The sequence below is a fragment of the Erpetoichthys calabaricus genome, chromosome 5, assembly GCF_900747795.2.
Source record: "Erpetoichthys calabaricus chromosome 5, fErpCal1.3, whole genome shotgun sequence".
NCBI classification, from domain to species: Eukaryota; Metazoa; Chordata; class Cladistia; order Polypteriformes; family Polypteridae; genus Erpetoichthys; species Erpetoichthys calabaricus.
Genome location: NC_041398.2, coordinates 226,468,680 through 226,493,495, shown reverse-complemented (window position 1 = coordinate 226,493,495; position 24,816 = coordinate 226,468,680). Strand labels below are relative to the sequence as shown.

The 24,816-nt window shown below is 38.7% G+C and overlaps 1 protein-coding gene across 1 annotated transcript in view; it reads left to right on the top strand.

The window, feature by feature from the left end:
• Nucleotides 1–24,816, top strand: part of kcmf1 (potassium channel modulatory factor 1) — an 85,011-nt gene that overhangs the window by 41,179 nt on the left and 19,016 nt on the right. The window contains exons 2-3 of the mRNA XM_028802605.2: nt 3,314–3,481; nt 9,859–9,998. Of these exons, the coding sequence (XP_028658438.1) occupies nt 3,314–3,481; nt 9,859–9,998 (308 nt within the window). The remainder of the gene's footprint in view (nt 1–3,313; nt 3,482–9,858; nt 9,999–24,816) is intronic.

The following is a 24,816-nucleotide window of genomic DNA, read 5'->3' as shown; positions in this document are numbered from 1 at the left end:
CACAAACTGGCGTGTTGTATCTGAAGACCAACACTCATTGAACTTAATTTCTCCTTGTTCTTGAGATGGGTTTTAGATTTGACATGATTGTTGCAAGTACTTTTAATTTCCAGTAGAAAGAAAAGTTATTGTCCAGTTTTGTAGAAGTCGCCAGGATATTGTTGTGTCCTGCTTTATTCCATCCGTGTTCTCTGAACCATAGGAGTCATAGAGCCATTATGTCAAAATGGTATTTATCTTTTAACATTTTTTGAAATGAAAGTTGTGAACAACATTTCCAATTTATTCCTGTTTTATGCCTATAACTTGGTTCTCATTATAGTGTATTTTCTGTAGGATTTTGAAAGACGGTTATCTTTCAAATATATATACTGAATTTATAGTTAAGTGTTTATGACAGAGTGGATGGAATATTACTGTTGATGCTGCTGTGCTTAGTCTTGATCGACTTTTATAGGCATTTTGATTTACATCTTACATGTGTAATATATTTTAATTTATTAAACATGTAATTAGATATTATAAATGAGTAGAATGTTTGAAAAAAGTTTTGTAAGACATTTAGTGTTAATTAAACAGGTGGTACCTGTTTTGCTAGATCTACCTTTATCTCTTGTGTTTCAGGGGATTAGGGGCAAATGGCCCCCGTGAATGTATTTTGGGCCCATGATTACTGTATATTCTAGGTTTATTGCACTAAAGATGCAGTAAGTTGCTAGAATGATCATTGCTGAAGCAAATCTTGTGTGTGAGGCTGGCTCCCAAGACAAAAATGCATGGCCAGCAGTTCTTTAGTGAACTATAACTTTTTTGCCAAATTTAATTCATTATTTTTGTGTATAGTTATCGTAGTAAATGACATATTACAGAAAGAAAAGAAATTGAACAAAACACTAAATACAAAATGATAAATGTGTCACAGTCTAGTTTCACAGATGCAAGAGTGATTGTTATGAAATGAAATCTCCTGTTAATAGCCTCCTAAAAATTCTGTAAAGTTTTGCCCTACCATGATGCTGTGATGTAAGTGATAGTTGTGAAGTGAATCTGTCAGTGCTATCCAGACAAAAGTTTTCCAATTCATAAAATCAAACGAACAAGCGGGTACAGAACAAGAACATAAATACACAGAAAACTGTAATATGATGGGTGTAATCCAATTATGCAGTTAAGCATCGATTGTGATCCTACTGGCTTATTACAGCTCACTTTTAAAACTAGCATCCTCCTCTTGTTTCACACCGCTGCCCTCACGGCCATTGCCGAATGATGCAGTTCTCCTGGAATTGCTGGTATTTGCTGTCCATTTAAGCAGTGCTGCTAGAGCATTGTCTGTTGTCCCCAGCTCACATTAGGTCACAAACCTGGAAAAATATATTAAATTATTGATGACAATCCCGCAAATAGACAGATCAGCAAATCTTTAACCTGTGAATCCCAAGGGCCGACATGTATATGCAAAAATAGGAAAGTGGAGTGAGTCAGTGAGTGCTTAGCAGGATGCAAGTTCCAACCTTGATAAAACAGTTTCTACCCCTGATTTGAGGTTTACATTTGAAAATGAATTAAAAAAATAACCTATGATTTTAATTAGCAAATAGATAAATGCCTTTTATGTAAAGTATGTGGAAAAAGGACATCTCTATGTGATTCAATTATTGCTTCTCGTCAAACAGAATATGTTAAATTGCTTTGTGTTTAATGCCAGCTATTGTAAGTGTTTACAAGAGTTTCTTTACTCTTAGCAGCCAGTATGGTCAAGTAGCTATTTAAATCTTGTTAAATTATCTCACTATTAAAGTTTTTAAAAATTCATTAAATATGTTGTTTGCATTAAAGTAAATACAGTATGTCTCTGTGATCAATCAGCAGTTGCTCCGTTTCCATGTTTAAATTTGCTTTTACTGCAGCTGTATAGTTTATAACAGCTGTCCAGCTGAAAGCCAATTTGATCCATATTTTGCACTGACTACAGGTATTTTTTTGTCTTTGGTTAAAATAATAATGGGCACTACCCTTTGAAACCTTAGATTTGTATTTAAACCTTTCATGATCTAGCCGAGCATTGGCTTATTCACAAATAAATTTCAAAAATGGCTATCACAGATTGAATTGCATACAGGAGCCAACAAACTTTTTTTAATTCAATAACAAACTTAGAAGTTCCTTTTTGAGGTTTTGGAGCAACAATGTGCAGTGTATGATGATTACATTGGAAAACATAGTAAAGTTTTTGTTACAAGAATCAATATAAGTGAATTTTACAGTATTATATATTTGTGCTGAATGCAAATATCTAATCTGACTTTATCATACAAGGATTTTAAGTGACATATGATTAAAATTTACAATAAACGTGTTTAAACTATATATACACATGTTGAAGTGTCTCACTTAAAAGGTATGTGTACAGTTTTCTTCTGTACTTGGCCAGAGAAATATCCATTTTAAGGGTCCAGCAATACTTATCAAGTGTACTGGAATACCACTTGCCTTGGTATTGCTTTTCCATTTCGTAAAGGTCCTGATGAATCTGTTTGCCTGTGACTTGATGCCCTTCTGGAAAGTTATAAAATGGTCATAACAGCAATAAAACATTTTAATCCTGAATTTAACTTCACAAAACATATACACCTTTAATAAGGGTTTATATACTAAATATACAACCTAAAAACCTGAAATAACTGAAAAACTACGAAATGATAGCAAAATTCTGTAATACATTTCCCGAAATCGGCTTGAAATTAAAACACTAAGTTGTTCTGTGACAAAAATCGCTTTAGTCCAATTTGGTTAACTCTGTACTTTTTAAAATATTTTTTCCCGTTAAGTTTTTGAGATCTGCTTTACTGCTGTTTTGGTCTTGTAAGGATAGCAGATAAGGTTTAAAAATGACCAGATATTTGTATGGGAGGGGGTTCTTAAAACAAATCTAATAGAATGCTTGTTAAACCACCTTTTTATTACTTTACTGGAAGAAATCTACCTTTTCCTTTTAAAATGTTGCCATTTTTATTGCATTCAGTCTGATTTGATAGCAACTTGACTCACCAAAGAGTTGACGTACACTTGACATTATGCTTGACTTGTCCTTACAAGTCCTTTGAAAATTTGGGAGCTACTTAGTATGAAAAGGATGTGGAGCTTGGATATTTTTCATATATTACATTTTCCCCAAATAAATCTCGCCTTCCAATGTTTAAAACAAAGTTTGATTTGTTCTTTATTATAGCAGACAGTCAACACAACTTTATAATAGTTTAGATACTGTTCTATTTCTATTTAAATCTGATTTATGTTCATACTTTTACAGGTGTCAGCTGTGATGCATGTTTAAAAGGAAACTTCAGAGGTCGCAGATACAAGTGCTTAATTTGCTACGACTATGACCTTTGTGCATCTTGTTATGAGAGTGGAGCTACAACAACGAGACATACAACAGAACATCCAATGCAGTGTATATTAACAAGGGTAGATTTTGGTGAGTGTTCTGCTGTTAATTATAAAACAAACAGATCTTATTTGCTTGGATGTCTTAAGGACAAGATAATGTATAATGCCTGCAGTAATAAATTGAAACAAAATTTATAAGATACTTGTGAATTTGAGAAAATAGTTTGCATTGTGCTTTATGGAGTTGAAAATAGGCTATTATTTTTTATTAATAATTAATGAAAAGGGTTTTTACTATTCTACTTTTGTTCTTGATGTTAGGTTTTCTGTATTTCCTTTTTAAGCATTTTCAGATATGCAGTATATGGCAAAAATTAGCAAAATTGTATAATCATTCCAATATTTGATCCATTTTGGTTATTAAACATTTTTACCTATAACTATATTTTTGTGCTAAGAAAAGGCCAATTTAGACTATTTATTTTCAAGATGCATTTCTCTCAAATATTATTCTCTTTTTCATATATAAGCATTTGTTCATCTGTGTTCAAGTAGCTAAGACATTGGACTTTAAAACACAAAACTGCTAGTGAATTCCTTTGTTACTCAGAGAAAGTCACTTAATTTGCCTGTGCTCCAGTTAAAAAAAAAAAAAAAGGAGTGAATAATTCTAATTTTTAAAGATCTTATAAGAAATCTTGAGTAAGAGCATTTACCAAATAACTATTAATGACATTGCAGTAGACAATATAAACTTGTGCCAGTTTTGAGACCGTTTGTGTTCTAGGTGTGGAAAAACTTCCATTAAAACATTTTTCACTAAAACCAATATACCGATCAGTAGGGCTGGACGTCGGCACTGATGTCCTGATTTGATTTTGATTCACAATGTCCCGATTTGATATTGAATTTATCATGAATGAATTAGTATGCACAAATATATTTGAAATGGTGGCTTTTTTTTAGAAATTACTTAACCATGCATGGAGAACATTAATATAATGTGACAGATTTTGGTAACACTTTATTTGAAGGGTGTCTACATAGTGACTTCATAACATATGCATAAGCATGAAGTGACATTTAAGAAGAAATTCTTGATTAGCAATGAACAGTTAAGATCAGTATTTGGAAAATGTGGAACAAAATATCATTGCTCTTTATATATAAAAAAAAAAAAATTCACAGCACTGCACTCATTCAAAATTCAGCATAATTTAACTAACACATATATATATATATATATATATATATATATATATATATATATATATATATATATATATATATATACACACACACACATATACATTAGAGTCCACGCATATTATGGACCACTCCTTATTTTAATACAATGAAATGGTATCTACTTTATAAAGCATCTTATCTTGTGAATAACATTATATATATATATATATATATATATATATATAAATAAAATCCCTATGTGCATCCAGGTGTCCGTGTGTGGGTGTCTTCTGGTGAAGTGCGCGGGGCACGGTGCGATGCGCGATATTACTGTCAGAGAAAGTTAGAGGTGTTTTACGGAAATACAAACCAGTATTACTGCGAGAGGAAATTAAAGGTACACAATACAGTGACGCATATTACAGCCACATACAAGCCAGTATTACTGTCAGAGGAGATTAAAGGCATATTACCGACGTGCACGCCTGTATTACCGCCAGAGAAAATTAAAGGTATATTACGGACGTATAAGCCAGCGGACGTACAAGACGGTATCCTTCAATAAGGGCACGCACAGGCATCCTTCAATAAGGGCGCGCACAAAAAGGCGAGCCTCAAAAGCTTTTATCCCTCCAGATCAGAGAATTTCCAGTTCCATTGTCTCAAAACACCACTCACATCTACAGTTATTCCCAGTTTCAGATAAGAAGTAACCGTGTCAGATGTGGGGTGAGGGGTGGGTGTTGTATCGTGATCGAGAGTAAAAGTGGGGAAAAAAAAAAACCGCTAATTTTTACAAGTACTATACATTTACAGTGGCTATTACAGACACAAATCAAATGTATGTTTTTATTGTATAATATTAACAATAAGAGCAGCTCACTACTCTAAATGGAAAATTTGCCGGGGAGCTGGATTCGAACTCACGACCTCCGGATTATAAATCGGCAGTTCTAACCACAGTACCACGTAAGCTGTTGTATTGTACTTGCACCTTTTGTGAAAGTGTTTATTTGATATTTGGCCATCAGCCTTCACACATTATACAGTTCATGTCTACATTTTGTTATTTATTACTAAAACATGAAAAACGTTTGTTTTAACAATGTGTTTACATAGATTGTTGTAGACACAAAACACACATCAAATTATTTCCCCTTACAATTCTGGGTAGCTCACTCCCAGATAATCAATCAAGGCAGGAACGGAGAGAACTTCTTGCCTGTTCTGAGGCAGTGGGGATGGTATAGCAGGCTGCTTACTGCTTATCAACACATTTAGAAGACCAATAACGTTGACAAGAGAGGTGCGAAGGGGTTTAAGGTGGGCCGGATTTACGAGTGTTTTTCGTTGGCTCTGATAATTCTAGTGTTAAAAGGGCAAGCTCAGTTATAGGATACACTCTGGACCCTCTGGAGACAGTAGCAAAGGAAAAAATTAAAACAAATTTGAGTGCCATTATGAACAAGGTTGTGCATCCTCTCTGTGACACGCTAGTGCTAAGGACTTTCCAACGAATTATTCAGTAGAAGTTTGTCAAGAAACACAACCTGGGCTCCTTTATAGCAACAGCAATGCGCCTGCATAATGCCTCACTGGGACCAGGACTGCAAAATAAGTTTTCTTTCTTACTAATTTTTCTTCCTTTTTAGACATTCTGGTTTGTGTTAAGACTGTGTGTGCATATATATTTATCTGTCTATGTGTTTGTTTATATAATGAGCTTCTGTAAAAAGCCAAATTTCCCCTGGGGACAAATAGAAAGAACTTTATCTATGTATGTATCAATTATACTCCATCAAGTAGCAACTTCCCGCTGTTATGACCATGGGAAAGAAACCCTTCATGAAATAGTAGACTTTAACTACCAACTAGGCTGAGCTATTCTTTCCCCTAGTAGTCTTCCACTGCCATGTGCAATCACTTCCTGCAGTCCACTGAGGTCCACTTATGTATTGCATCAACTTTTATATATTCTGTGTTTTGTGTGTCTATCTGCATTCTTGAACCTTTCTGGGCTTGTAAAGTGTATCACAAATAATACCTGGGTTTTTGGAATGATGAGCTCTGTACCTGTGTGACAGGTCACTTTCAGTCATATATCCAGTCCTGCCCATCTTCAAGGTAATCTACTGACTGCTAGAATATTAATATAAAATATTTACACACAGGTTTTTTTTTTGAATATAATAGATGTTGCATATTGATTAGTACATGCAAGTAAGAATGTCACTGAACTTAGTGACAATAAAAAGTTACTGCACCTTGAATCCATTGAAATTTAAACTTGTCTTTTTGTTTTCCGAGTTAGCTTCAAACATTGCTCTGACAGTGGCAGTCCTTTTATGCTGCTTGAATGCCCTATGGACATGTTTAGCTGTGTCAGGATCACAACTTATGATATATTTCATTTTTAGAAAAATGAGAACATGAACACAATACATAAAACTGGAGACTTCTCCACTGTGGCTATCATAAGTTGAAAATACTCTCTCACAAGGTGCAGATGTAGCTGGGACAGATATTTGATCACAAAAGCAAACAGTACAAGGTACACTGCTGTATAATTCCTTCTGCAAGTAATCTACCTCTATTTCTGAATCTGCATCATTGATTGGTATATAGATGCCTCCATCACTCATTGTTGCATCCTTGTCTTGTGACAGCTGCAGTGAGTGCAGCTTGCTGCTCCCATTGGCATCTGAACATATTATGAAAGGTGTTTCAATTTGATGTTTTTGCTTTGTGGATTCTAGGAGTTTGAATCAAGCCTATGGATGCAATGGTGCATTCATGAAACAATGCTGTGATCCTCTACTTATCTGAAGTTAAGTGTATGTGTGTGAAACTCACAAGCTCACTTTTACATATGATGCTGGCTTTGTTGTGCACCAACTCTTTTTACTGAGGTGGATAACTTCTGCCAAAGTTATCTGTTTGTAATGTTGTACCTTAGTTTTATTTAAGTCAGGTTTTTATCTTCCCTGCTTTCAACAAAAGACATTTACGTTTGCCTTGGTGTTTCATTTTAGTTCATTTCAGCTTGTTTTTGTATAGCACTTTTCACTGAGTGCAGGCACAGGGCACTGTGACAAGTTTGCAGGTAAAATAAATGCAAGTACAGTAATCCCTCCTCCATCGCGGGGGTTGCGTTCCAGAGACACCCGCGAAATAAGAAAATCCGCGAAGTAGAAACCATATGTTTATATGGTTATTTTTATATTGTCATGCTTGGGTCACAGATTTGCGCAGAAACACAGGAGGTTGTAGAGAGACAGGAACGTTATTCAAACATTGCAAACAAACATTTGTCTCTTTTTCAAAAGTTTAAACTGTGCTCCATGACAAGACAGAGATGACAGTTCAGTCTCACAATTAAAAGAATGCAAACATATCTTCCTCTTCAAAGGAGCAAATAAATCAATAGGGCTGTTTGCTTTTAAGTATGCGAAGCACCGGGGCACAAAGCTGTTGAAGGCGGCAGCTCACACCCCCTCGTCAGGAGCAGGAAGAGACAGAGAGAGAGGAGACAGATAAAAAAATCAATACGTGCCCTTTGAGCTTTTAAGTATGCGAAGCACCGTGCAGCATACTTAAAAGCTGCACACAGAAGGTAGCAAAGTGAAGATAATCTTTCAGCATTTTTAGACAAGCGTCCGTATCGTCTAGGTGTGCGAACAGCCCCCCTGCTCACACCCCCTACGTCAGGATCACAGATAGTCAGCGCAAGAGACAGAGAAAGAAAAGTAAGTTGGGTAGCTTCTCAGCCATCTGCCAATAGCGTCCCTTGTATGAAATCAACTGGGCAAACCAACTGAGGAAGCATGTACCAGAAATTAAAAGACCTATTGTCCTAAAAAACCCGCGAAGCAGTGAAAAATCCGCGATATATATTTAAATATGCTTACATATAAAATCCGCGATGGAGTGAAGCCGCGAAGGGTGAAGCGCGATATAGCGAGGGATTACTGTATAGATTTTACAAATTACTAAATACAAAATTAGTACATAAAGATGCATATATGTTAACACACACAAAAATCAAAGTATAAACTGATATAGAAACCAATTATATATGTTACTTAATTGTTGAACTATTACCATTTGACATAGGAGTGTTAAACAAAAACTCCAGTCAGCAGCTTGACGTGTACACTGGGAGGTATTAAGTCAGGCACAAATTCTGCCTGTGGTTAGCAGATTCAAATGCATATTGTACCTGCTGAAGACTTTTGTAATGAAGTTATTTAATGCACAATAAATAAAAAAAGTTTAAGATACTTGTGTTACGATGTTTAACATTATTCACATAAGCAACAGGCAGAAGAAATTAATTTTGAATGTTGGAGTTGTCCTTATTTAACCGCAAACAGCAATTTCCAAATAAAAACTTCAAAATTGCATAGAATGTTGTAAAGGCGGTGGTTGCAGATTTGTTGGGTGGGGGTGCGGGCATGTTAGCAGATCACAGAGCCGGATCTGTGTCTGTGGTCAGCTCCACTGTTATTAGATGGATGGCAAGTATTTCTGCCTTTGAATCCAGCCCTGAAAACGTCCCTCTGTCAAGTTTCCCCACTGCCAAGCTCTGAGCAGCCTATATAAAGAGTGTTTGTGACCAGAGCAGCTGGAGAATCTTGTGTTGTACAGCCTAATGGTTGATGACCTGGCTTCTTTGAGTAATACTATCCTGTTTGTAAATGATGGAAAGCAGGCAAGTGATTCCCACTGTGTGTGTGTGTGTGTGTGTGTGTCATTTTTAATTCAAAAGTTAATGTGCTTTTCATAAAACAAATTACATCATATCTGTTACTGAAATCGTGTACTAGACCTTCCCTTCTTTGGCCTCGCCTTCACTGAAGTAAGACGACCTGTACTTTCAAAATGCAGTCATCCTGATACAGCTTTGTGCATTTTTGTTTGATTTGCATGACTTAAGTTTAGAATAACTTTTTTTGGCATTTCTATCAAGGTTGAATTTTTTTGTTTTAAGTATTCAGTAGGTTATTCTAACCTGTAGGCTGTTTTATATTTGTTTGCCTTTTACTAAATATGTATCTATTCTTGGATGCCTTGCAGAAAAATATTCAGTTCAAACAAGCAACCTGTTTTTTCTTCTTGTTGATGCAACATCAAGGAGACCCTTTAAAGACTTATGGGTTCATTCATTTTTGGCCATTTTGCAAAATATATATACTTTGAGAGAAGCATATCCATAATTCTTTGTAGCTGTTGTCACCATTTGTGTGTTTTATTCTTTTTCTATATCTTTTTTTGTAGATTTGTATTATGGTGGGGAAGCTTTTTCAGTAGAACAGCCACAGTCATTTACGTGTCCTTATTGTGGGAAAATGGGTTATACGGAGACATCATTACAAGAACATGTTACTTCAGAACATGCAGAAACATCAACAGAAGTGGTAAGTAAATCTGTTTGATTTGAATGTAGATTTGAATAAGTCCATGGTTACTTAATATGTAGCTGGGGAAAACATAATGTTGTTTTTACTACTTTACTAAGCAAGTTTAGTAAATGGTTTGACACCAGTAAGAAAAAAATATTTCACTCAATCATGAACAAAAATAATGAAGCCTTGCTTACAATTTCGCAACCTGTGTTACATTTAGAGTGTGAAACTCTTATACAGTAGAAGATTGTGGAGTGTGTATATAACTTGGATGAAAGACGAGTGAATTTCAAAGCTTAGATGATCATTACTATTCTAAGAAAATAATGACAAATTTTAAGAAAGAAGTGAAAATGGTATATCTGAATTGGAGTTAGACAGGCAGCTTTTTTTTTTTTTTTTTTTTTTTTTTTTTACATACATGAATGGAATGTTGTGGCCACCAGAGGGGGCGCACCAGTCACCCAACCCCAACACAGATAAGTCTCTGCAACACACACTGTTTATTTCCCAGTGGTAAAGCATTTATCCTTCACTCCTAACAGTAGCACAGTACAATAATAGCACACAGCACAAATGTACCAATAAACACAGTCCTTTCTTTCCTTCTTTCTCTTCCTTGTTCTGCCTCTACTTCTCCTCTGGCAAGCATTATCTCTCTCCCTCCCAACTCCCGTGATGCTGCATCATGTAGCACGTCAGTTAGCTCATCAGTGTTATCTGGAAGTACTCTGGTGTGGTGAAAACCCAAACTAGGGCTGTGCAGCTCCCCCTGGCAGCCCCCACGGAACCTAACAAGGCTGTGCCAAACTGCAACTCCCATGGAGCCCTGTGGGAATCAGGTGCCGCTGCAATCCAGGGGGGCTGTCATTTGTCTTTTATTTATATAATAAATAATAATAATAATTATAATATATATATTATTTTTACTGCGGTGGGTTGCCACCCTGCCCAGGATTGTTTCCTGCCTTGTGCCCTGTGTTGGCTGGGACTGGCTCCAGCAGACCCCCGTGACCCTGTGTTCGGATTCAGCGGGTTGGAAAATGGATGGATGGATGGATGGATATTATTTTTATATATTAATATAATATAAAAAATTAGTGTGTGTATATATGTATAGAGTACCATCTCCCTCTTGTCAGTACACAAAAATGTTTAACTTTGTTTGCATGGTGAAAAAAATACATGGGAAAAAAAAATGAATGTAACTTGTGTTGCATAATCCACATGTCAGATATCCATTCATAAGTTCAAAAAGTGCAAAATGTGTCTTGAAAGCAACATTCTTGATTAGTGAATGAGAGGGAGAGGTAGATATTTCCTGCTTACATTCAAAACAGTTTTCAGGAATTAATTGATGTTAACATCTTGGCAAAAATTGCATATTGAGTCTGAATATTAAATATGTAATTTCACCATTAAAACGAGATTTTTTTTTTTCTTGGCCACCACTACAAACTACATGGAGTAAATAACATTTAAAAAAAAAAAATGTTTGGGTGGAGTATTCCTTTAAGGAATACCGAGTACATCACAAGTATGTTATCATCACTGCACTGTTCAGAATGATTTATCTTAAGCTTTGTCTCATCATAGCTGACAGCTCACAAGACTTGTGTGTGCACTGCTGACTGACAATGCCTCACAATAATTAAGCAATTCAGTAAAATAAGTGAAACATGGTGTCGTGCTAATTGTTTTTTCAAGTGGCAGGTAGTTATTTTTCGGTGGTTTAAACTTAAAGGAAAGTGGCGTTTTATGAAAACAAAGCATAAATCTTAACATACTGGATATTAATATGCTTTTTCTAATTCAATATTTTCAGTATGCCATGTGCCTCTTCATTTACTATCTTATTCAATAAAATACTTCATTTTAAAATTAGTAGAACGTGCATAAAGAACACCCTGTGGGCATTACATCACTGAACTAATATTAGGGTAGGGGAAGCATCTCAGTTTGTTGAAATGATCACTCTCACATGGTGATGAACATGGTTTATTTGGTAAGTATAGTGTATCACAAGTTGCAGCATACCCCCATTAATATTGAATGTAACCTCTCTGTGCTACAGTACAGTTCTTTATAACAGAAACGACCATTCAACCTTTTAACCTTCAATCATGTACACCACCATCAGTCATTCAAAGGCAGATTGTATTATCACTAAAGGCAATAGAGCACCATTTTATCTTCCAGCCCACTTGTTTGACTAGAACACTATTCCTTCTTCCAGTCAGCCCTTTTTGTGGTGTCATTGAAGTGACTTGTGGTGATCATGATGACCAAATTATTTCAGCCTCGCATAAAGAAGACATTTGCATATAGTATGGTCCTGGAACAGCAGTGACTCTGATGCATACCTCAGTGGAGTTCAGACTTCCACAACCTCTCTTCTGCTACGCTTATCTTGATGTGATTCCATACATTTTGGACTGTCAGAAAGCAGGTGTCGAGCTGTAGGGTACCTCCTTTTCCCATCAACACTAACACCAATGCACCACGGGTGCCTCTTGTCAAGTTCATTCCTCAGGTTGACAGACGGATCATCTTGCTTCACAAAGGCCCCTAAGTTTCCTGCTCAAACTCTGTTATGAATGATGCACATTGACGTCTACCAAACATGAGGATCACTTCACAAAGTATTTTATAGCACTTGGTAACACAAAAGACTCATTTCTGTTACACTGTTTTCACCACCACTTGATGAGACAGGTGTGACGTTCACTGTCTTCTGCATTGCTATGTGGTGCTCCACTGAAGTTAAGACTTCACTCTCCCCTATGTTTACTGTACAGTGGAACCTCGGGTCACGACTGTAATTTGTTCTAAAACTCTGGTCGCAACCCGATTTTGGTCGTGACCCGAAGCAATTTCCCCCCATAGGATTGTATGTAAATACAATTAATCTGTTCCGGACAGTGCGAGCTGAATGTAAATATATATATATTTTTTTTAGATTTGTAAGCACAAAAAGTTAATTATACCATAGAATGCCCAGTGTAATAGTAAACTAAATGTAAAAACATTGAATAACACTGAGAAAACCTTGAACAGAGAAAACTAACATTGCAAGAGTTCATACTTAATAGCTTTACAAACCGATCGCTGTAAACACTTTTTTTTTTTTTTATAATGAGTTTTAAGCACAGGGGGGAAAAAAGGAACATTTGAACAAATCCGAACTTTATTTAAAAACTAACCATGAACAACCAAGAAAGTAACATTGCAGGAGTTCACGCTAGTAGCCTTACAAACCGATTGCTGTAAACTTTTTTTAATGAGTTTTAAGCACAGGGAAAAAAAAATTAACATTTGAAAAATCCTTAATTTATACAAAAACTAACCTTGCATGAGTCGAGTTCTGGCATGAAGAAAGTGAGGAGGAACTGGGTGGAGAGGAGATTACAGTTTTGAGATAAAGTCCCTCTGTGTGATGCACGTCTGACTGAGAACAATGTACTGTACAGGTACAGGGAGAGACTGAACACGTGCGTAAATCACTGGCGCGTACGAACCGAAAGGGAAACAAAATAGAGCACAAAGAGTTCACAGGGAATGCACAGGGAGAGACTGAAAACGTGCGGAAATCATCGGCGTGTATGAACCGGAAGGGAAACTGGCTTGTTCGTCACCCGAGTGTGTGGTCGTGAACAGATGCAAAAGTTTGGCGAACTTTTTGATCGTAACCCGATTTGTATGTGTTCAGAGACGTTCGTGACCTGAGGTTCCACTGTACTTATAGTATTGAAAACTGTGTAAGAGCAAGTTTGTATACATGCATATATAAATATGCATTGTGTTAGTAATATGTGTGCATATATTTAGAGTGTACATACATACTTAAACACCAGTCAAACATTTTAGACCATCCTCATTTTTCCAGTTTTTATTGAAATGTAAACAGGTCCAGAGAATAACCTAAAATGGTACAAAGGTAAGCAGTAATCTGCCAGAAGTTTAAAAAAAAAAAAAAAAAAATTCAGTTTACTAAATACTGGAAAGTAATGTAACTTTCAGAATTATACAAAATAGCCCTTTTCAGGGAAAAAAATTGCATTAACAACTTTAAGGTTCTCTGCAGCATTGGGAGTTAATTAAGCCCTTAAAGTTGACGCAAAGAATTCCTACAGGTGTCTGTCTGTGTTGATCATTTACGCACCCTTTGTCTGTATAAAGCAGTGTTGGAGCAAACTCTGTTGCTACAACCACTAAAGCATTATTTGAAGAGTAGTGTACTGCATTTCATAATGGTGAGAAAAAGGCAATTAGCAAAGTAAGTGGACCATTAGCTTTCTTTGCAACTCTTTTAAGAGTGATAAAGTGCCAGTGATGAGTAGTAGTTACTACTATACCATTAAAGTAAACTTGGAAACTGGAAGAGAAGAGATCTGGCAGATCCAAAGCCACAACAGAATCGGAAGACAAGATTCTGAAAGTCAACATTTTGCACAGTAAGCGCCCCCACAGGACACTGGTCAAAGTAAGCAAATGTCACTTTGAACTGTGAAAAGAAGACTTAAAGCTGCAAGTTTGAAAGGTCATGTGAGTAAGAAACCCATTGCTAAAATTCCAGAATAAAAATAAAGGTTACCTTTGTATCAATTTTAAATTGTCCACTGGACTTGAACTGCTTAAACTTCTATGTAATGATGCACCTTTGGCAGCAATTACAGCCTCAAATCTTTTTGAATATGATGCCACAAGCTTGGCACACCTATCCTTGGCCAGTTTCGCCCATTCTTCTTTGCAGCACCTCTCAAGCTCCATCAGGTTGGATGGGAAGCATCGGTGCACAGCCATTTTAAGATCTCTCCAGAGATGTTCAATTGGATTCAAGTCTGGGCTCTGGCTGGGCCACTCAAGGACATTCACAGAGTTGTCCTGAAGCCACTCCTTTGATATCTTGGCTGTGTGCTTAGGGTTGTTGTCCTGCTGAAAGATGAACCGTTGCCCCAGTCTGAGGTCAAGAGTGCTCTGGAGCAGGTTTTTATCCAGGATGTCTCTGTACATTGCTGCAGTCATCTTTCCCTTTATCCTGACTAGTCTCCCAGTCCCTGCCGCTGAAAAACATCCCCATAGCATGATGCTGCCACCACCATGCTTCACTGTAGGGATGGTATTGGCCTGGTGATGAGCAGTGCCTGGTTTCCTCCAAACGTGACGCCTGGCATTCACACCAAAGAGTTCAATCTTTGTCTCATCAGACCAGAGAATTTTTTTTTCTCATGGTCTGAGAGTCCTTCAGGTGCCTTTTGGCAAACTCCAGGCAGGCTGCAATGTGCCTTTTACTAAGGAGTGGCTTCCGTCTGGCCACTCTATCATACAGGCCTGATTGGTGGATTGCTGCAGAGATGGTTGTCCTTCTTGAAGGTTCTCCTCTCTCCACAGAGGACCTCTGGAGCTCTGACACAGTGACCATCGGGTTCTTTGTCACCTCCCTGACTAAGGCCCTTCTTCCCCGATTGCTCAGTTTAGATGGCTGGCCAGCTCTAGGAAGAGTCCTGGTGGTTTCGAACTTCTTCCACTTATGGATGATGGAGGCCACTGTGGTCATTGGGACCTCCAAAGCAGCAGAAACTTTTATGTAACCTTTCCCAGATTTGTGGCTCGAGACAATCCTGTCTCAGAGGTCTACAGATAATTCCTTTGACTTCATGCTTGGTTTGTATTCTGACATGAACTGTCAACTGTGGGACCTTATATAGACAGGTGTGTGCCTTTCCTAATCATGTCCAATCAACTGAATTTACCACAGGTGGACTCCAATTAAGCTGCAGAAACAACTCAAGGATGATCAGGGGAAACAGGATGCACCTGAGCTCAATTTTGAGCTTCATGGCAAGGGCTGTGAATACTTATGTACATGTGCTTTCTCGATTTTTTTTATTTGTTAATAATTTTGCAAAAATCTCAAGTAAAATTTTTTCACGTTGTCATTATGGGGTGTTGTGTGTAGAATTCTGAGGAAAGAAATGAATTTAATCCATTTTGGGATAAGACTGTAACATAACAAAATGTGGAAAAAGTGATGCGCTGTGAATACTTTCCAAATGCACTGTATGTGGGCATGGATGCATGCTTGTGTATATATAGATAAATAGAATTATTTATTGTCATTATGCATACACATATGAAATTTTTTGTTGGTAGGACTCGGCTTCAAGGCAGAATACTTAAAATACACAATACACTAGAAATAATAAAATAAACACAATAAGTATAAAAGACAGCAGCAATAAAACATCAAGTCCAGACTTTTCCTGAGGTAGTACGCCTGCAGAGACCAGTGATCTGTGTGCATGGGTCTGCAGGGAAGGAATACGAGTGTGTGTGTTTGATTACGAGGGATAGTGTGTGTGCATGTCTACAGGGGGGTAGGTTAGGGGTAGATGTACTGTATGTGTGTGTGTGTATCAGCAGGGGCAGATGGACTTCACAGCTCTGGGGAAAAAGCTGTCTTTCAGTCTGCTGGTACATGTTTTTATGTTTCTGTACCGCTTTCCCGAAGGCAGTGGTACAAACAGTCCATTTCCCGGATGGGTGAGATCTGCAGCTATATATTGGCCCTCTCCTGCACCCTTCCAGCATATACAGTGTCCAGGTCTAAGAGAGGACTTCCCACGATCCCCTGTGCTGTTCTCACCACCCGTGCCAAGTCCTTCCTGTGCTGTGCAGCTGCCGTACTACACTGTCATAATGTGACAGAGAATGCTTTCTATAGCGGATCTATAGAAGTCTGTGAGCAGCCAAGAGGAGAATCCAACACGTCTCATCTTCCTGAAGAAGAGTCTTTGCTGGGCCTTCTTTACCAGGTGAATTGTGTTCAAAGACCAGGTCAGATCTGATTTGATGTGGATACCCAATCTATATTACTAAACGACAGTTTAATTTATGCACGGATGGCGGACGCACCACATGCGCATTGCGCCTCAGAGTCAAAGTAAGTTGGATTATGATTCCTACCAGTAAACGACTTCTACCTAACGACACAGCCACAGAACAACAAAGACGAGACCGCGCGCCCCAAAGTCAAACCCAGCAGCTTCCCAGGGTCAGTAGGTGGCGCCCAAACAACACATATTTGAATCACATAACGGTAATTCAGTATTAAAAGTAAGTTGGATTATGATTCCTAACAGTAGATGACTTCTACCTAACGACACAACCACAGACGACCGCCCACACCACCGCATATGCCACCTTCGTTTAGTAATGTAGCCGTCCATGCCCGGATTCGCCGCCATGGTCACTTCAGCACGCGAATCCGCCGCCGTCAGCAAACGACTTCTAGCTGACGACACAGCCATAGAAAAACAAAAAAGACACTGCATGGATAAAAACAATAACCGAAGGCGCCTACAAAGTGCTTCTGAAACACCAGAACCAGATGAGTCACAGCTCCAAAAGAAACCGCTTTGGTACAAATATGTTTATTTAATTAAATGAAAAATGTCCCAGGACGCACCCACCCTCCATGATATTGCATCCCTCCACATATCGCAGGGAACAGAAAGTGATTGCCATTCTTGGATTTGCGATTCTTTTGAGAATCGCGGGCTTACTGGTAACTTGATATTGTCCACACACATTACAGCCTCCTCATGTATGAATATAGGAACATGTTCTGTTCTTCTGGACCTCCTATAGTCCACAATGACTTCTTTGGTCTTGCTGGTGTTCAAGATGAGGTTGTTGGCTGAGCACCATAGTGCTAGGTGTTGTATCTCCTCTCTGTAGTGGATATTGTCTGATATGAGACCCACCACAGTCGTATCATCCACAAACTTCACAACTATATTTGTGGCATGGATGGCAGAGCAATCGTGTGTAGATAACATGTGAGTTCTGGGTTGAGCACACATTGTGTGCCTGTGTTCAAAACCAGTGTGGCTGATGTACAATCTCCAATTCTAACCACCTGAGGCCTGTTGGTGAGAAAGTCCCTGATCCAGAGACACAACGATGTGGACAGACCCAGATTATGAAGCTTTTGTACCAGCTTCTCCGGGATTACGGTGTTATCAACGTTGAACTAAAATTGACGAATAACATCCTAACTTAAGTGTTAGGGCACCGTAGATGAGTCAGTGCTGTGTGTATATATGTGTATGTATATAATATAAAGCATGTTACATAAATGTAGGAGTATATTAAAATAAACAGTAAAATGTAAGCTAAGGTTGAGATCTGTGATTGCTCCTAGTCCCTGACACCCTCCAACCCCCATTTCTGATGTATATTCAGCCATTGCAAACAGTGAAGAAAGTTTTCAAGTCAGAATGCCCGTGTTGACCCCTGCCCACTGACAAAAGATCCTACAATGGGCACATGAGCCTTAGAATTGGACTATGGGGCAATGGAAGAAGGTGGCCTGGTCTGATGAATCACATTTTCTTTCAGATCAGGTGGGTGGCTAGGTGCATGTACATCATTTAGCTGGGGAAAAGGTGGCAGTAGGATACACTATGAAAAGATGATGAGCCACGTAGGCAGTGTAATGCTCTGGGCAATATTCTTCTGGGAAACCTTGGTTTCTGGCTTTCCTGTGGATATTACTTTGACACATACCACAATATTGTTGCAGAAAACGTAAACCCCTTCATGGCAGCAATATTCTCAAATACCAGTGGCCTCTTCCAGCAGAATAATGCACTCTGTCACACTGCAAAAATTGTTCAGGAATGATTTGAGGAGCATGACACATCTCAACTGAATTGTGCATCTGTGGGAAGTGCTGGAAAAACCAGACTGATCCATGGAGACCCCACTTCTCAACTCAAATAACACCACAGCGCACCTTCAGAGATCTTGTGGAGTCCATGCCAGCACACAAGGGGGATCTACACGATATTAGGCAAGTGGTTTTTAGTGTGGCTAATCTGTGTAGTGAATATGCATCCAGGTAGCATTGGAAACTGTTTCACTATACGTTAGGAAAAGGATTTAAGTGTAGCAATAACCCAAGAGAACAAGGTTTATCTGGTAGCAGTCAAAATATGACTCCTCTAAGATCCAAGGTAAGTGCTATGAAAAAACATGTGACCGGGGAGAATAGTACTTATTTATGTATTGTGCTGGTTAGGTATAATCCTGGAAGTGGGAAATAAATATATTTTTCATCACAAGGTATCATTGATACACTAATGACAAGGATTGAGTGGAAAGTTGTGCCGAAAATGACACAATGCTGGTGCTGTACAATTTTAAAATTTGGATTTTATCTATTATCTGTCAGCTCCAAAAGGCTTTATCCTCAGCTGGACAAAGAACATTAGAACAATGTAGATGAGAATAACCCTTAATTCTTCTAGAAAAACATCGTTTCCTTTTGAAAGTTCCTAAAGTCTTATTGTCTACCACGCTACTTGGTAGCTTATTCCAAGTGTCTATGGTTCTCTGTGTAAAGAAAAGCTTCCTAATGCTTGTATGACACTTACCCTTAAGTTTCCCATCATGTCTCCGTGTTCTTGATTAACTCATTTCAAAATAACACACTTGATCCACTGTACTAAATATCCCTTCATAATTTTAAACACTTCACTCATGTCTCCTTTTAATCTTCTTTTGCTTAAACTGAATGACTCAGTTCTTTTAATCTTTCTTCATAACCCATCCCCTTTAGCCCTGGAATGAGCCTAGTTGCTCTTCTCTGTACTTTTTTTAGTGCTGCTATGTCAGTTTTTTAGCCTGGAGACCAAAACTGCAAACACTACTCCAGGTGAGGCCTCACAAGTGCGTTATAAAGCTTGAGCATAACCTCCTTGGACTTGTACTCCACACATCATGATATATACAGTGGTGTGAAAAACTATTTGCCCCCTTCCTGATTTCTTATTCTTTTGCATGTTTGTCACACAAAATGTTTCTGATCATCAAACACATTTAACCATTAGTCAAATATAACACAAGTAAACACAAAATGCAGTTTTTAAATGATGGTTTTTATTATTTAGGGAGGAAAAAAAAATCCAAACCTACATGGCCCTGTGTGAAAAAGTAATTGCCCCCTGAACCTAATAACTGGTTGGGCCACCCTTAGCAGCAATAACTGCAATCAAGCGTTTGCGATAACTTGCAATGAGTCTTTTACAGCGCTCTGGAGGAATTTTGGCCCACTCATCTTTGCAAAATTGTTGTAATTCAGCTTTATTTGAGGGTTTTCTAGCATGAACCGCCTTTTTAAGGTCATGCCATAGCATCTCAATTGGATTCAGGTCAGGACTTTGACTAGGCCACTCCAAAGTCTTCATTTGTTTTTCTTCAGCCATTCAGAGGTGGATTTGCTGGTGTGTTTTGGGTCATTGTCCTGTTGCAGCACCCAAGATCGCTTCAGCTTGAGTTGATGAACAGATGGCCGGACATTCTCCTTCAGGATTTTTTGGTAGACAATAGAATTCATGGTTCCATCTATCACAGCAAGCCTTCCAGGTCCTGAAGCAGCAAAACAACCCCAGACCATCACACTACCACCACCATATTTTACTGTTGGTATGATGTTCTTTTTCTGAAATGCTGTGTTCCTTTTACGCCAGATGTAACGGGACATTTGCCTTCCAAAAAGTTCAACTTTTGACTCATCAGTCCACAAGGTATTTTCCCAAAAGTCTTGGCAATCATTGAGATGTTTCTTAGCAAAATTGAGACGAGCCCTAATGTTCTTTTTGCTTAACAGTGGTTTGCGTCTTGGAAATCTGCCATGCAGGCCGTTTTTGCCCAGTCTTTTTCTTATGGTGGAGTCGTGAACACTGACCTTAATTGAGGCAAGTGAGGCCTGTAGTTCTTTAGACGTTGTCCTGGGGTCTTTTGTGACCTCTCGGATGAGTCGTCTCTGCGCTCTTGGGGTAATTTTGGTCGGCCGGCCACTCCTGGGAAGGTTCACCACTGTTCCATGTTTTTGCCATTTGTGGATAATGGCTCTCACTGTGGTTCGCTGGAGTCCCAAAGCTTTAGAAATGGCTTTATAACCTTTACCAGACTGATAGATCTCAATTACTTATGTTCTCATTTGTTCCTGAATTTCTTTGGATCTTGGCATGATGTCTATCTTTTGAGGTGCTTTTGGTCTACTTCTCTGTGTCAGGCAGCTCCTATTTAAGTGATTTCTTGATTGAAACAGGTGTGGCAGTAATCAGGCCTGGGGGTGGCTACGGAAATTGAACCCAGGTGTGATACACCACAGGTAGGTTATTTTTTAACAAGGGGGCAATTACTTTTTCACACAGGGCCATGTAGGTTTGGATTTTTTTTTCTCCCTAAATAATAAACACCATCATTTAAAAACTGCATTTTGTGTTTACTTGTGTTATATTTGACTAATGGTTAAATGTGTTTGATGATCAGAAACATTTTGTGTGACAAACATGCAAAAGAATAAGAAATCAGGAAGGGGGCAAATAGTTTTTCACACCACTGTAACCTAACATTCGGTTAGTCATCTTAATGGCTTCTGAACACTGTCTGGAAGTTGATAGAGTCCACTATGACTCCTAAATCCTTCTCATAAGGTGTACTCTCAATTTTCAGACCTCCCATTGTGTATTCAAACCTAACATTTTTACTTCCTTACTTTGCATTTACTGATGTTAAATTTCATCTACCACAAATCTGCCCAAGCCTTTATGCTGTCCAAGTCCTTCTGTAATGATTCAATGGATTCCCAATTACAGTGGTACCTCTGATTTGGTCGCGACCCGAACGTAATTTCCCCATAAGATTGTATGTAAATACAATTAATCCATTCCAGACCTATGAACTGTATGTAAATATATTAAATATATATTTTTTAGCACAAAAATAGTTAATTATAGCATAGAATGCACAGTGTAATGGTAAACTAAATGTAAAAACATTGAATAACACTGAGAAAACCTTGAACAACAGACAAAACTAACATTGCAATAGTTTGCGCTACACCCTTACGAACCGCTTGCTGTAAACACTTATTTTATGAGTTTTAAGCACAGGGGAAAAAAATTAAATGCCACTTCTCTTGCGAAACTTTTCAAGCCAGCCTCTACTGGCTTTAAATTCCTCACCTGCGCCACTCAAAGGATTTTTTTTTCAGCAAATCGCCATGAATCTTCCTGGCTTTCTCGCATATGATTGGCTCGCTTACACTATCCCCTGCAAGTTGCTTCTCGTTCAGCCACATTAGCAACATATTTTCCACCTCTTCTAGCACGTGATGCCTCTGCTTGGTTAACATTATAACTCCTTTTGCAACATCAGCTGTTTTGTTAGGCCCTGTATACGCAAACAAAAGAAAATGGGAAACAGAGAATGGAAAACCATTGGCACATATGAACGCGCGTAGGGAAACTGGCCGCCAGTGTTTTAGTTCGTCACCAGAGCATGTTGTCGTGAACAGATGCAAAATTTTGGCAAACTTTTTGATCGTAGAGGTTCTACTGTATCTGCCAATCCACTTGTCTTGGTATCATCTGCAAACTTAACCAGCTTTTTAATTGTATTCCTATCTAAGTCATTTATATCTCTCTATTATAAAAATCCTGTGGGAGGGAATGACTAGGAGACGATACGTGATCTTCACGTTAAGATCAAGGAAGACAAATAAAAGACCCGCAAGATGAAAGAATGGCCACGTAGTGTCTTGCGGGGATATACAGTGAGGAACATAAGTATTTCAACACCCTGCGTTTTTGCAAGTTCTCCCACTTTGAATTTCAGACCCCTCCATGATTTCTAATTGTAGGTGCATTCCCACTGTGAGAGACAGAATGTAAAAAAAAAATTCAGGAAATCATATTGTATGATTTGTACAGAATTTATTTGTATTGCACTGCTGCACATAAGTATTTGAACACCTGGCAATCAGCAAGAGTTCTGGCTCTCAAAGACCTGTTACTCTGCCTTTAAGATGTCCACCTCTACTCCACTTAGTAATCTTAATTCGTAGCACCTGTCTGAGCTCTTTAAAGACGCCTGTCCATCCCACAGTCAGTCAGACTCCTACTATTACCATGGGCAAGACCACAGAGCTGTCAAAAGACGCCAGAGACAAAATTGTGGATCTCCACAAGGCTGGAAAGGGCTACGGGGTAATTGCCAAGCAGCTTGGTGAAAAAAGATCAACTGTTGGAGCAATTGTCAGAAAATGGAAGAGGCTAAAGTCTCCCTCAGACTGGGGCTCCATGCAAGATCTCACCTCGTGGGGTATCACAGATGATAAGAAAGGTGAGGAATCAGCCCAGAACTACATGGGAGGAGCTGGTCAATGACATGAAGAGAGCTGGGACCACAGTTTCAAAGGTCACTGTCGGTAGAACACTATGCCGTCATGGTTTCAAATTACGCATTGCACGGAAGGTTCCCCTGCTCAAGTCATCACATGTCCAGGCCCGTCTGAAGTTTGCCAGTGACCATCTGGATGATCCAGAGGAGGCATGGAAGAAAGTCATGTGGTCAGATGAGACCAAAATAGAACTTTTTGGTCTAAACTTCACTCGCTGTGTTTGGAGGAAAAAGGAGGAGGAGTTGCATCCCAAGAACACCATCCCTACTGTGAAGCATGGGGGTGGAAACATCATGCTTTGGGGGTGCTTTTCTGCGAAGGCGACAGGACGACTGCACTGTATTAAGGAGAGGATGAATGGGGCCATGTATTGTGAGATTTTGAGCAACAACCTCCTTCCCTCAGTCAGAGCACTGAAGATGGGTCGTGGCTGGGTCTTCCAACATGACAATGACCCGAAGCACACAGCCAGGATAACCAAGGAGTGGCTCCGTAAGAAGCATATCAAGGTTCTGGAGTGGCCTAGCCAGTCTCCAGACCTAAATCCAATTGAAAATATTTGGAGGGAGCTGAAACTCCGTGTTGCTCAGCTCCAGCCCCGGAACCTGACAGATCTAGAGGAGATCTATGTGGAGGAGTGGGCCAAAATCCCTGTTGCAGTGTGTGCAAACCTGGTCAAGAACTTCGGGAAATGTTTGACCTCTGTAATTGCAAACAAAGGCTTCTGTACCAAATATTAACACTGATTTTCTCAGGTGTTCAAATACTTATGTGCAGCAGTGCAATACAAATACATTCTGTACAAATCATACAATGTGATTTCCTGAATTTTTTTTTTACATTCTGTCTCTCACAGTGGGAATGCACCTACAATGTAAATTTCAGACCCCTCCACGATTTCTAAGTGGGAGAACTTGCAAAATCGCAGGGTGTTCAAATACTTATGTTCCTCACTGTATACTAGAACATGAGATTCTTGCAAGACACACCCTACTTACAAGCAAGCAACAGAGCGCGGCCAGCAAAAAAAAAAAAAATCAGTAGTGTAAAGGCACGCAGCACACACAGATGCAGGGGGTCTCAGTGCATATAAAGCGTATAAAGAACAATACGTTATAAATGAAATGTCGACGACTTAAAGATCGCATTAGCGCAAACAAAAGGAAATTAATCATCAGGACCAGGTGTAATTGAAAAAATAGTAGGACAAAGTGAGGTCAGAAATAAAAGGCAAAGAGCAGAAAACAAAATCTTTTCACATTCGCATCATTGAATGCACAAAACGTAGATTTACACAATGAATAATGGAACATACGCTATGAGAATCTGTGGTCCCGCAACAGTTAAAGCAACGACAAGTTTAATTTCAAGGAAAACACAATTCGGTCAGGTGTATATTTCTGATCACGGAGAAGCGATCACAACGCGAGCAGCAGATACATGAAGTGGCAAAAAGGACAGCAGCTGTACAGGCTTTAAAATGATCGAAGGGCAGAGCGACAGCAGCTGCCCCCCCCCTTCACAACATGAGCAGCGTTATATGTCCTACAAGAAAGAGATTTAACCACGCCCGGG